This window comes from Bufo gargarizans, chromosome 2, assembly GCF_014858855.1.
Source record: "Bufo gargarizans isolate SCDJY-AF-19 chromosome 2, ASM1485885v1, whole genome shotgun sequence".
NCBI classification, from domain to species: domain Eukaryota; kingdom Metazoa; phylum Chordata; class Amphibia; order Anura; family Bufonidae; genus Bufo; species Bufo gargarizans.
In genome coordinates, this window is record NC_058081.1 from 339,128,904 (window position 1) to 339,141,672 (window position 12,769).

The 12,769-nt window shown below is 43.4% G+C and overlaps 1 protein-coding gene across 2 annotated transcripts in view; it reads left to right on the top strand.

Annotated features, from left to right (window-relative positions):
- The window catches only part of LOC122925946, a 405,237-nt gene extending 394,573 nt beyond the window's left edge, over positions 1 to 10,664 (top strand). Inside the window, exon 15 of one of the 2 annotated variants that reach the window (XM_044277293.1) lies at positions 10,241 to 10,664. In XM_044277293.1, coding sequence (XP_044133228.1) covers positions 10,241 to 10,471 — 231 coding nt within the window. In that variant the 3' untranslated portion in view covers positions 10,472 to 10,664. The remainder of the gene's footprint in view (positions 1 to 10,240) is intronic. The other variant, XM_044277294.1, reaches the window with a different exon arrangement.
- The last annotated feature ends 2,105 nt before the right edge of the window (positions 10,665 to 12,769 follow it).

Sequence of the window (12,769 nt, forward strand, 5' to 3'; positions counted from 1 at the left end):
GCGTGGAACTGTGCCAAATTTATCACACAACTAAGTGGTACGGTATAACAGCAATTGCACCTCCAGCACCTTGGCCAGGGGAGAGTTCAGTTTGGACACAAGCTAATTGCTGGTTGCAAATAGTTTTCTCATGGCCACACATCTGGATGTCTCTGGAAGCAGAGGACAAGGAGGAAGAGGAGAAGTCTGAGCAGAAGAAGAAGCTGATGATAACAAGGACACTGTGCTGCTTTGGGGATGCTGACCAGTTCTATTTTCTCACAGGATCCAGTGATGCTGCCTCATTTGCTGCGATAAATCTCTTCTACCTATGTTTGTTTTTGAACATCCACGGCTTAATTTAATCCTGCAGATCTTGCACACAGCTGTGGTTTTGTTTGCCAGCCTTGTGGAGAACAAATGCACCCACAGTATCAGCGGCATCACCAGTTCCAGAGATAATGACAATAAAAGCAAATCTCACCCTGACAGTTATTTTGGGGGCTTTAGACGTACGTTGCCTCTGCTCTTTATTGCTGCATCCACCGCCATTCTCCTCTGATGTCTTCTCCTCAGCACTCTGATCTGGCTTTGGGTCCTGTCCAACACACAATCTTCATCATCATAGTCCTCACCCTCCCAACCACTTTTATCTGTAATATGTAATTGTGGACTTCTTTGCCCCCTTCCTGATTCTCTCCTTAGGCCCCTTTCACACGGGCGAGTATTCCGCGCGGATGCGATGCGTGAGTTGAACGCATTGCACCCGCACTGAATCCCGACCCATTCATTTCTATGGGGCTGTTAACATGAGCGGTGATTTTCAGGCATCACTTGTGCATTGCATGAAAATCGCAGCATGCTCTATTTTGTGCGTTTTTCTCGTAACGCAGGCCCCATAGAAATGAATGGGGGGTGCGTGAAAATCGCAAACATTCGCAAGCAAGTGCGGATGCGGTCCGATTTTCACGCACAGTCGCTAGGAGACGATCGGGATGGAGACCCGATCATTATTATTTTCCCTTATAACATGGTTAAAAAAATGTAAGGGGTTAAAATAATTTAACTCACCTTAATCCACTTGATGGCGCAGCCGGCATCTCTTCTGTCTTCTTTCTTTGCTTTGTGCAGGAACAAGACCTGTGGTGACATCACTCCGGTCATCACACGATCCATCACATGATCTTTTACCATGGTAATGGATCATGTGATGGACCATGTGATGACCGGAGTGACGTCACCACAGGTCCTGTTCCTGCACAAAGAAAGAAGACGTTGCCAGCTGCGCAATCAAGTGGATTAAGGTGAGTTAAACATTTTTTATTTATTTTTTAACCCCTCCAGCCCTATTGTACTATGCATTCTGTATTCAGAATGCTATTATTTTCCCTTATAACCATGTTATAAGGGAAAATAATACAATCTACAGAACACCGATCCCAAGCCCGAACTTCTGTGAAGAAGTTTAGGTTTGGGTACCAAACATGCAGATTTTTCTCACATGAGTGCAAAACGCATTGCAATGTTTTGCACTCACGTGGAAAAATTGTGCATGTTCCCGCAACGCACCCGCATCTTTTCCCGCAACGCCCGTCTGAAAGAGGCCTTAGTATTTGGCCTCATTGCCTCTATCACTACCTCTACCTCCACCACTGTGGTGACAAGTGTCACTACTATTACTACTACCACCAACACAGCTATCTTCCATAGCATATGGGGTTTTGTTGCCTCTTCTTAGTAAAAAGAAGGGCTGCAGTAAAGACAGAGAAGATGCAACTGAAAGGCTTCTCTAGGGTTGCAAGAAGGAGGCGCATGAGGAATGCTGCGGCTTCAAGGCATGGTGTCAGACTCTGAGGTTACATTCACATCATCCTGCTGTGACTGAAAGGAGGAGTGAGCTATCCAGCCCATAATTTCATCCTCTTTTTTCCTCAATAATAATGTTGTGCCTTTTGGAAGCCAGGGAGAACTGTGGCCTACTTCTACTGGCTGGATGGTTGGTGCTGCTACTAGTTCACACTACTATCAACATTCCGAAGGCATGGGTCTTTTGTTTGCTAATATTCTGTTGCCAATATTCTTTCCAGACATTTTTTTATAAGGCCAATTTATAACTATTCACTAAAACGCGTATAATAATCGCGATATTGCAGTAATATGTGTTTGATGTAACTGGTGTTATTGCAGTAAAATGCTTTTGCTCTAACACTGAATGGTATCTTGTAGTAATATACAACACGTTCAACAACACAGGTATAATAATTGGGTTACTGTAGTAAAATGATTTTGCTATAACAGTGAATGGTATCTTGCAGTAATATACACCGTGTTCAATAACACGGGTATAATAATCGTGTTATTGCAGTAAAATATGTTTGCTGTGACTCTGACCGTTATTTTGCACTAATATACAATGCGTTTAACAACATGAGTATAATGCACTGACATGCACAATTAGAAATGGTAAAAGGAAACTGTTGTATTGTATGCCTTTGGGATGCTGGCAATAATCATTTGAACTGTAAAAACATTTTTTATAAGAAAATGCTAGCTGGCTGTTAATGCAGAAAAATAGTTTCTTGCAGGATTCTGTAATGCAGAACTTGCCAGCAAGCTGTATGAAACAACTGGCACAGTGACCAGTCCCTATGCTAAGCTTTCCCTGATAAAACTGTAAAATCTACCCAATTATATCTCTATATTTTCTACCTATAGTGCATCCATAGTATCCATTGTAACTGGCTTGTGTCTGCAAATTATTTTGGCAGAAACTGCCATGAGACAGCCATTCACAAGCCTACCTAGGAACAGAATGGTGTTTCTTCCTTCTGAGCAGAAGGCCCTGCCTGCATAATGTCCCCTGATTGGCTGATCAGGCTGTCTTTCAGCCTCTGTGCTAATCAGTACCAACCCTCCCCACCACTTCCTCCCAGTTTCTTGTGATCCTTTATCTTCTTCCTCCCTCCTGTTTCCCCTGCTAATTTTCATAGTAAAATGGGACTGGTTGACGTTTGTCCGTGATTCGCCAAAAATTTGGATTAGTTTGGCAGACAATTTTTTGCAAAATTCTCAATGAATCTCATTAGTTTAGAATTGATTAGTTCATCTCTACCTCCAAACATGAACCCTTTTTAGGTTTAATTGTGGTGATGTCACAGGCGAGGGGGTAATCACCCATAATGTCATAAGAGGTGATGGCCTTTTAAATACAGTACTGGATCTCACAGCTTGTAGACAATCTTAGCAGCTACACACGCTGGTCCAAATGGTGTGTCCCTGTTAAGCAGATGATGTCTATGTGCGTATGATTTTATGACGACCCCCATCATTGCCTTGTGATGTCACTGCGGGAGGTTGCCAGGGACATGTATTAGTTGGTTCCATGTTGTTAGTTGTGTTCTATTTGTGTGCAGCAAATCTGTTGCATTTTATAATACCAGCAAAGTGTATGAGAGGTTAATAAATCTCATCCATTCCACACGATGCAAAAAAAACTAAAAAAACAACTGCAGAGTAAATTAACCTGTATTGCAAATTTTCAATTTGCACCATGTAAATTAATGCTGCAGATATCCAACACAGATTTGAACCTTTGCTTTGTGTGGTCATATCCTTACATGTGGAGGATACACTGCAGACTTGACTAGCGGAAATGTCTACAGAAAATCTGCAGTGTATGTGGTAGCAGCAAAGTGGATAAGGCTATGTTCATATACGCACTAAAGGTAAGCAGAGGAACAGACTACGGGAGTTACCGCATTTGGCATAGCCAGATACCGTTGCACACTGCCGGATCCCCATGGACTATAATGAGATGTGACGAGGGATCCAGAGGCTTTCTGGCATAGATTTCAGCTATTGGTGGGACCATTACCGCTATGGCGGTATGTGAGTGTAACTCCAGTAGTCTGTTCTTCTGCCAGAAGCACAGATTAGCTCTAGCATAGATGTGAACCTAACCTGAGATTCAAAAAAAATCTCATCCACATGCTGTGGAATCCACACACAACTTGACCTGCTGTGGGGATTTAAAATCTACAGCATGTCAATTTATGCTGTGGATTTCCTACTTGGATTTCACCCTTTCCACACCAATTAGGTCGGGCATGGATGTACTCTTAAAGTTTAAAGCTTCAAAATATTTGATAGAAGCCTTTATAGAATACTTCAGAGGTTGCATGGGATGAATGTATCTCTTCCAATTTACAGCTGCCAGCTCAGCGGCTTATATACCAGTGTATTATTCTAGTCTTTAGTGAGTTAGACAATAAGAAAAATCTAGGCCATGCCGGAGAGGCCTCAACAGGTCACATACTCATGCCTGATGTATATGATTACTAGAACAGGAGGGGAGAGCAGGATTAGAGATTAGGCATTCTTCAAACAGCTGATGTGACACCAGAGGTGGCAACAGCTATTCAACAATTCTTCATTTTTCTTCAAAGATTTACAAGCAACTGGTAACTACTGCTACATTCTGAATTCCAGCATAGCATGTTTTTTCATGTTTGAATCTCATCTATACCATTTTATGCCATGTTATGAAAATGTTCAGCATTACAATGTATTGCTTACAACTAAAGAGTTATTCCAGTTATTTCAAGTTAGCCCCTAGTCACAGTGGGGATCCGACTGCAGGGAACCCCATCGATCATAAGAATGGGGGCCCCATACCCATGGCCCTCTCACCAGATGAACAGAGCAGCAGGTCAAGCATGTGCACTGCCACTCCATTTATTCTCTATGGGACTGCTGGAGACAGCCGAGTACAGCACTTGGCTATTTCTAACAGTCCTGTATAGAGATGAATAGAGCAGCAGTGCGCACTCTCCAAAGGCTGCTCCTTTCAGTTCAGGTGGACCTGCGGGGTACAGGACCCATATTCTTGTCCTACCACTGGGACCCCCACCGATTTAATAGATATCCCCTATCCTGTGGATAACTTGATATAACCAGAATACCCTTTAATTCAAAGGTGGCACTGACAACTAATATAGCATGTTGTCCTTTCACAACTGCAACAAAACAGAAAAATGGCAATATTTCTGCAAGTAAAGCAAACATAATGACTAGAGATGAGCGATCGAAGTTGACGAAGTGGAATTCGATCCAAATTTCAGGAAAAGATTATTCAAGGTGTAGGGAAAGGATAGGGAGGAATCATTCAACAGCATTTATGTTGAACAGGGTGCAGTAGGGGAGTTTACAGCCTGGGTAATAAGAACAATCCTATTACACCTTGCTGCACTGACTGGGCAGCACCCAAATTGCCATTATACAGCTCTGTAATTTGAGCAAACCCTTCTTGTTATTGGCGTGTTACAGCCATTTACAGGGTTTCTTACAAGTAAATTTTTCTACGTCTTATTTGCCCTTGTGCGGTGCAGTTATATGCTTCTAAAGCATTTTTTTTGGCTTGTATTAGTGGAAACAAAAGTGCTTATTAGTTGTTATGTGGTGAAGTGCAAAAATTACAGCCCTTTTTGTTGTGTATTAGTGGCAAAATAAAAATATATTCGCCATTCAGCGGTGCAGTTATATGTTCTAAAGCCGTTTTTGTCATGTATTAGTGGCAAAAGGAAAATATATTTGCTGTACGGCGGTGCAGTTATACGTTCTAATGCCTTCTGTGTCGTGTGTAAGTGGAAAAAATAAGGGCTTATTAGCCGTTGTGTGGTGAAGTGAGAAAATTACAGACTTTTTTGGGGTGTTTTAATTTCCTTTTTATATATTTATTTGATTTAACAGTATGTCAGTCACAGAAGTGCCAGGCTTTGCACAGGGGAGTAACAGAGGCCTAAATGTTTCTGTCACAGGCAGAGGTCGCAGCAGAGTAAGGGACCATGGCAGCAGGGGTCACTTTGAGAGGCCTGAGCTCCCAGTGTCAGCTAGCGGTTGTGTCTTGACCAGCAACCCAGCGGTTCTTGAATGGTTGACTCGATCTTCGACTTTGTTGCAAGTAACATCAGACACCCCCAGCCAAGAGTCGATGGGTTCATCAGACACAACTCTTAGTTGGCATGGCCTGGGAGCAGGCCCTGTGCCCTCACCTGTCCTCAACCTGCCTCTGTCCTTTTCTGTTCCCTCAGCCAGAGAAGTATTGTATGCTGTGCGGTCAGCTCCACTATACAGTGAGGAGGAGCTACTAGAAGACAGTCAGCAGCTACTGGCAAGCCAAGATGTGAAGGAGACATCCGCCTCTTCCTCCACTAGGCGGACAAGTAGTGATGAGGAGAGTGGCGTGGGAGCTGGTGTTGCGAACGGTCAGGCTCCTGACCTAAAGACGGTTGAGGAGGACATCAGTGACGTGCAGACAGTACTCGATGATGATGATGTAGCTGATCGCACTTGGGAGCCAGGTGAATTAGAGGCTTTATCATCATTGGGAGAAGAGGGTGGCAGATTGTCCATGAGGCAGCGGCGGAGCCAGCTAGTTGCTAACGTGGACGAGAGACAGCAGGGTGGCAGCGGTGGGAGGTCGGTAGCCAAACGTGCCCGGAGTAGTCCACCCACTTCGCAGGAGCCTACCTGCCCAGGAAGTAGTGTTGCAACGGTTCACCGAGGCAGCGGCGGTAGCAGTCAGTCAGTGCGTGTTATGGGTAAAATAGCCTACTCAGTGGTGTGGCCGTTTTTTGTTAAGCTGCCGGAGGAGGTGAACATGGCCATATGTGGAATCTATGGGCAGAAGAAAAAGCGTGGCCAGAGTGCCAATGTTGGCACCACGGCCCTGCGTCAACAGATGCAGCGTCTCCATAAAGTGGCCTGGGAGAACTGTGGCTCCGATGTGGTGGTCCAGCCTGCCGCAGCAACCGCTGCATCACCCAGTGGCACGCACCTGATTTCAGCAGTCAAGGCTCCACCATCTCAGCCGAAGGGAGATGTCTGTCTTTCCCATCATCTACCGACCCTGATGCTCCTCCTCATCATCCTACTCCTCGTCACTCATTTCGTCAGCAATCGATCACTGAAGCAATTGCTAAGAGACAACAGTATGTGTGCACTCATCCAACGGCACTCCTGTCCAAGCTGAACATGCTCCTGTCCAAGTTGCTGATCCTGCAGTCTATCCCTTTCCAAGTGGTGGACTCAGCACCTTTCAAAGAACTGATGGCTTGTGCCGAGCCGAGGTGAAGCGTCCCAAGCCGTCATTTCTTTGCCAAAAAGGCAGTACCAGCTCTGCAAACAAATGTAGAACAGAAGGTGGGCCAGTCCTTGAGCCTGTCGGTGTCTGCCAAAGTGCACGGCAGCGCCAACGTGTGGAGCTGTAACTACGGTCAGGGACAATACATGTCCTTTACGACCCATTGGGTGAATGTGTTTCCTGCACAGCCACACCAGCAACTTAGCCAGGCGATGCCGCTTCTACCTCCACGTTCTTACGCCATTGGTCCTGCAACAATGTCCACCTCTGCCTCCTCATCCTCCACCGTGTCCTCAGCCTCCACTGCAGGGACAATATACAGTGCCCCTCCCGCATTCCACATGCGCAGGGCACAGCAGTGTCACGCTCTGTTCTGCACCTGGTTTGCCTGGGCGAATGGAGTCACAAAGAGGAGGAACTGCTCTGTTTCCTTCATCAAGAAATCAAATCCTGAAATGACATGTCCTTTACTTCACTGCATTCTGGGAGAATACATTGTTTTCAGGTTTTTATTCTGCCTAAATTTAAGTGTAGCCATTCTGCTTGTAACTTGGCATCAGTTCAATATAAGCAGTGCAATATATTTTTCAAAGTTTTAGAGCTTAAGACATGTAAACTGTAAAATGATGTTCAAAAGTGAGCATACCCATTAAATATTATTTGCACCACATTGCAAAACTAGTTGTGACACAGATTTTGTGCACTGGCAATTACCATTCCAAATGATCTCGATGGTAATCCACAAAAAAAATCTATGAGACATTATAAATACATCACTTATTGTGGATCTAAATTGATTGTGCATCCTTAAAGATTATCACTGTTTGCACTGAAATCAGTAAATGTAAACTATCCATCGGATGAGAGGGCTCTCCATCCAATTTAGCAGACCATTTGATATCTTCTTACTACCGTGGGATCACATGGCAAATACAAGGATCAGTGAAAAAGATCATACAGATCAATATGAGTTTGTGAAATTAGGTAAAATGTACTGGTGAGCAAAGTCCAGGTTTTGAATGTTTGGCACAGACATTTGGCTATACGAGAGTTAGTAAAAAATTATCTGCACTTTGGCTGTAGAATTTATTTTAATAAACTTTTTAGAAAAGACAAATACATATTTTTTTCTACATTATCTCCGCAGTCTTGTGGCACAAGAAGCAATGGCTGCCCCACTTATGATTTGCATGAATTGTTTTTTTGTGGTCTGAGGGTATGTCTGATGCCAATATTTACTAAAGACTGTGCACTGTATAGAGAAAGTGTTATGTTGTGAAGAAGTGTGTATGATAGGTGTGTATCATGGATAGAGAGGTTCAAGGAAGGTAGCACAAATGTCATGCCACGAAGAAGTAGCTGGACACCCGCCCATGACTGACCACATTGAGTGTGCACGTGAACTGATTCTGTTGTATAGACCTATCATCTATTTAGTCCCCTGAAAGACCCAATGAGGATGAAGATTAAGACAGCGGAGCATTCGTGGCTCACAGCTTAGCCTAAAACATTTTTTTTATGAGGAATAAGAAAGCATGTTGGCAGATGGACAAAGTGTATTGAAAAACAGGGAGATTATGTCTGAGCTCCATTACTAACTGATAGGTCCTGGCAGAGCAGTTGTGAGGACACAGCGTGTACTATGCTTTGCGTACATAATCTGTGTATTATCTGCTCACTGAACTGTCACATCTCGCACATATATTTTGGTAAAATGTAACTGTTTAGTATGCAAATAACACACATATTGGTACACACAGCAGAGTAAATGTGTGCAGTGTCTGCCCTGCCAGGACCTTTATAGCCACATCCCTTCAATGCTGCGCGCAGGACAGATCCATCCCAGTAACTATAGCCTCCTATTGCTGCTTCTGACTGGGTAAGCTAAAGCAGCAAGGCTGTCTCTAATAATGATAGAGCTCTATGGCAAGCATAGTCAGAGGGGGTCTGTGGCTGTTTGTCAGGGGGCACTGTAATGTAACATTGTGGCTTGCAATGTGATATGGGGTTGTGACTGTCATAACCAGGGGGTAGTGAGACTGGCGTAGTCAGGAGGCATTATCAATGTGATAGGAAACCGTGGCTTGCATTGTTATTGAGCACTGTGGCTGATAATATGATAAGGCTCTGTGGCTGGCAATGTTATGAGGCATTAGCTTTTGGATGGTCTGCACCATTTCAACTGTATATCCTCCATAGGGTATATACAGTAAAAATAGTATCTTCTATATTTATGTGTCTGTGTGTTTTTGGGTGGGTCTTATGGCCCAGTGCATCCTATAGTCCGTATATGTGTGTCTTATAATTTGAAAATCTCTAGCAGCTTTTCTTCATCTATGGCTGGCCCTCGGAAGGTTATGGATGTTGCTAGGTTCAAAACTCTAGAGGAGACTATGATGTCTTAGGGCCAAGAAAAGGAAAAAATATGGTTTAGTGGATATCACGTGGATCCCCTGAAGCATCAGCAAGGTGGACATACAATAATTAAGTACAAATTCTTTAGTGACCCATCAGTCCCTTGACCCAACTTTCAAGAGGACCTGTCACCACAAAATACAACACAATTTGAAAGCCCCATGTTATACAGCAAGAGACGCCAAGCACATTGATATATTTTATGGGGAAAGATTCAGTAAAACCTGTAATTTTTACAATTATATCTTTGCTTTTTCCACTTCCTGTGAAGAGCTATTGGTATTGCATTGCATTTTGTGGTGACAGGTCCTCTTTAATGAAACATTTTAAGGATCAACTAGGCCACTGCGTTAATATTTCTAGCCAAAAACATCTCATCAACATCTAGTGACAACGCCTCTATAGATTTCCAGTCGTTTCATTATTTTTTAAATTTGTTTAATGAGCGGATAAATAACATATGATGCAAAACGTCTGCTCTTTCTATAACCTTATACAGTCATATTATAACCTGCTAACAACCATGTACCATAAATGGAATGGGGTCTGACAACTGGGGACAAAAACCCTAATTGTTAGTGGTATAGCTCATGTCTTGTCAAATTAGTGGGAAAAGTATTCATGTTACTTCTGAACTGCTGCTACAGCTACAAGCCACAACCCAAATTTACAGTTTAAATTTACATTGCTATTTTTACATTTCAGCAACTCTTCCTGTGCAATATTGATGCAGAAAGCAAGAGCATCAGTGTGGAACAGCTCCTGGTGGAACTGAAGGCTGGCGGGATTAGTAGAGAGCATGAAGAAGCGGCACAACTGGAATTAAGTCATATTAAGAAGCTGGATATCCTTGACTTTCTGACATATTTGCCACTTTTTGTTCTTATTCATAATTCTGTTATATCTAATCCTCTTGATGACTCTAGAAAAATATGAAAAAAAAATGGTTACACTGGTCAGCCCTAACATTAACTACTAATAATGTGTTGGTCTCCCTCATGCCATCAAAAAGCTGTAGCTTTAATGCACTCCACAATAACTCTGAAGGTGTCCTGTGGTATCCTTAGGCTACTTTCACACTGGCGTTTTGGTTTCCATTTGTGAGATCCATTCAGGGCTCTCACAAGCGGTCCCAAACGGATCAGTTTTGCCCTAATGCATTCTGAATGGATAAGGATCCGCTCAGAATGCATAAGTTTGCCTCCAAACAGTCTCCATTCCGCTCTGCAGCGTTTTGCTGTACGCTTGACGAAACTGAGCCAAACGGATCCGTCCTGGCACACAATGTAAGTCAATGGGGATGGATCAGTTTTTTCTGACACAATCTGGCACGATAGAAAACGGATCCGTCTCCTATTGAATTTCAATGGAGTTCATGACAGATTCGTCTTGGCTATGTTACAGATAATACAAACGGATCCTTTCATGACGGATGCATGCGGTTGTATTATTGTAAGGGATCCGTTTTTGCAGATCAATGATGGATCCGCCCAAAACGCGAGTGTGAAAGCAGCCTTAGATGTTAGCAGCACATCCTTAGCCCTGTAAGATGTGAGGTGGGACCTCCATGGGTAGAAATAGATTTTCCAGAAAAATCCTGGTAAAAGAAGTCCCTACCATTATGGATAATTGCTACAAAGGAGTCTATTTGGCCTGGAAAAATGTTTAGGCTGTTTGGATAGGTTGCTAATGCGATCCCACTGTAAAAAAAAACAAACATAAAACATATACAATGTGGTATAACTTTTTCAGATAAAAAATAGATATACCCATATATTTTGACCTGTATTCAGGACACTCTTTTGTCCTTTATCAGGTGAATGAGAACCTTTAGAAACATTTGGCGTATAAGCTGGGAGCATTTCCTGGCGTATACGCCAAACATAGGCTCTGAACGTAATGTGAACAGAACCTTAGGAGGTGATATGCATCAAAGTAACACCCACTAGTGTTGATCGAGCACCAGAGTGATCGGGTGCTCGGATAGAACACTTTGGGATGCTTGGGTGCTCTGTAGCACAATGGAAGTCAAAGGGAGAACCCGAGCATTAAACCAGGCACCCTCTGCTCTGAAGAGAGTAGGGTGTCTGGTTTATAGGAAAAGGTCAGAAATTGATGGAAACACCACTGAAATAGTTCGGGAACAGCATGGCGAGGATGTCTGGATGCATCTTGGATTCCCAGCTCGCTGCTGGGAACGATGTTGTCCGAGTAGTACGCCAATTTTACAAACTGACAAAAATATGCACCAAACCGAAGATAAAATCGAATTTAGAGGTAAAATTGTTAGGAAACATTCTTTCCTGTATATTTTTTTACTTGTATATAAAGTGCAAGTGCTGCCAAAAAAAAAGACACAACCTGTATATCACATAAAGGAGGGCCTCATTCATATTGTAGTACAATTGCAAAAAGCCTATGCACTAAGTCAAAGGGCTGCCAAAAATGACAAGGAACCGGCACTCCAATAGACCCTTTATTACACATAAAGTAGGGCATCATACACACCCTTGACAATCTATGATTGATGGCCTGCTGGTGACCCTCAAAAACATTAGGAGCAAGGGCCTGCTGGTGACCCTCTAAAACATTAAAAGGTGAGGGCCTGCTGCTAAGCTGACTATCTAAAAAATTAGGGGTGAGGGTTTGCTGCTGATCTGACCTTCTAAAACATTAGGGGTAAGGGTTTGCTGCTGATCTGACCTTCTAAAACATTAGAGGTGAGGGTCTGCTGCTGAGCTGACCATCTAAAACATTAGGGGTGAGGGTCTGCTGCTAAGCTGACTATATAAAAAGTTAGGGGTGAGGGTCTGCTGCTGCTGCTATGACCTTCTCAAACATTAGAGGTGAGGATCTGCTGCTGAGATGACCATCTAAAACATTATAAGCGAGGGCCTGCTGCTGATCTGACCATCTAAAACATTAGGGGGAGGGTCTGCTGCTGATCTGACCATCTAAAACAATAGGGGTGAGGGTCTGCTGCTGATCTGACCTTCTAAAACATTAAGGGTGAGGGTCTGCTGCTGAGCTGACCATCTAAAACATTAGGGGTGAGGGCCTGCTGCTGATCTGTCCATCTAAAAAATTAGGGGTAAGGGTCTGCTGCTGATCTGACCATCTAAAATATTAGGGGTGAGGGTCTGCTGCTGAGCTGACCGTCTAAAACATTAGGAGCGAGGGCAGCCTAATAAGCATGTTGATATGATGGAGGAGGAGGACAAGAAAAGGAAGATT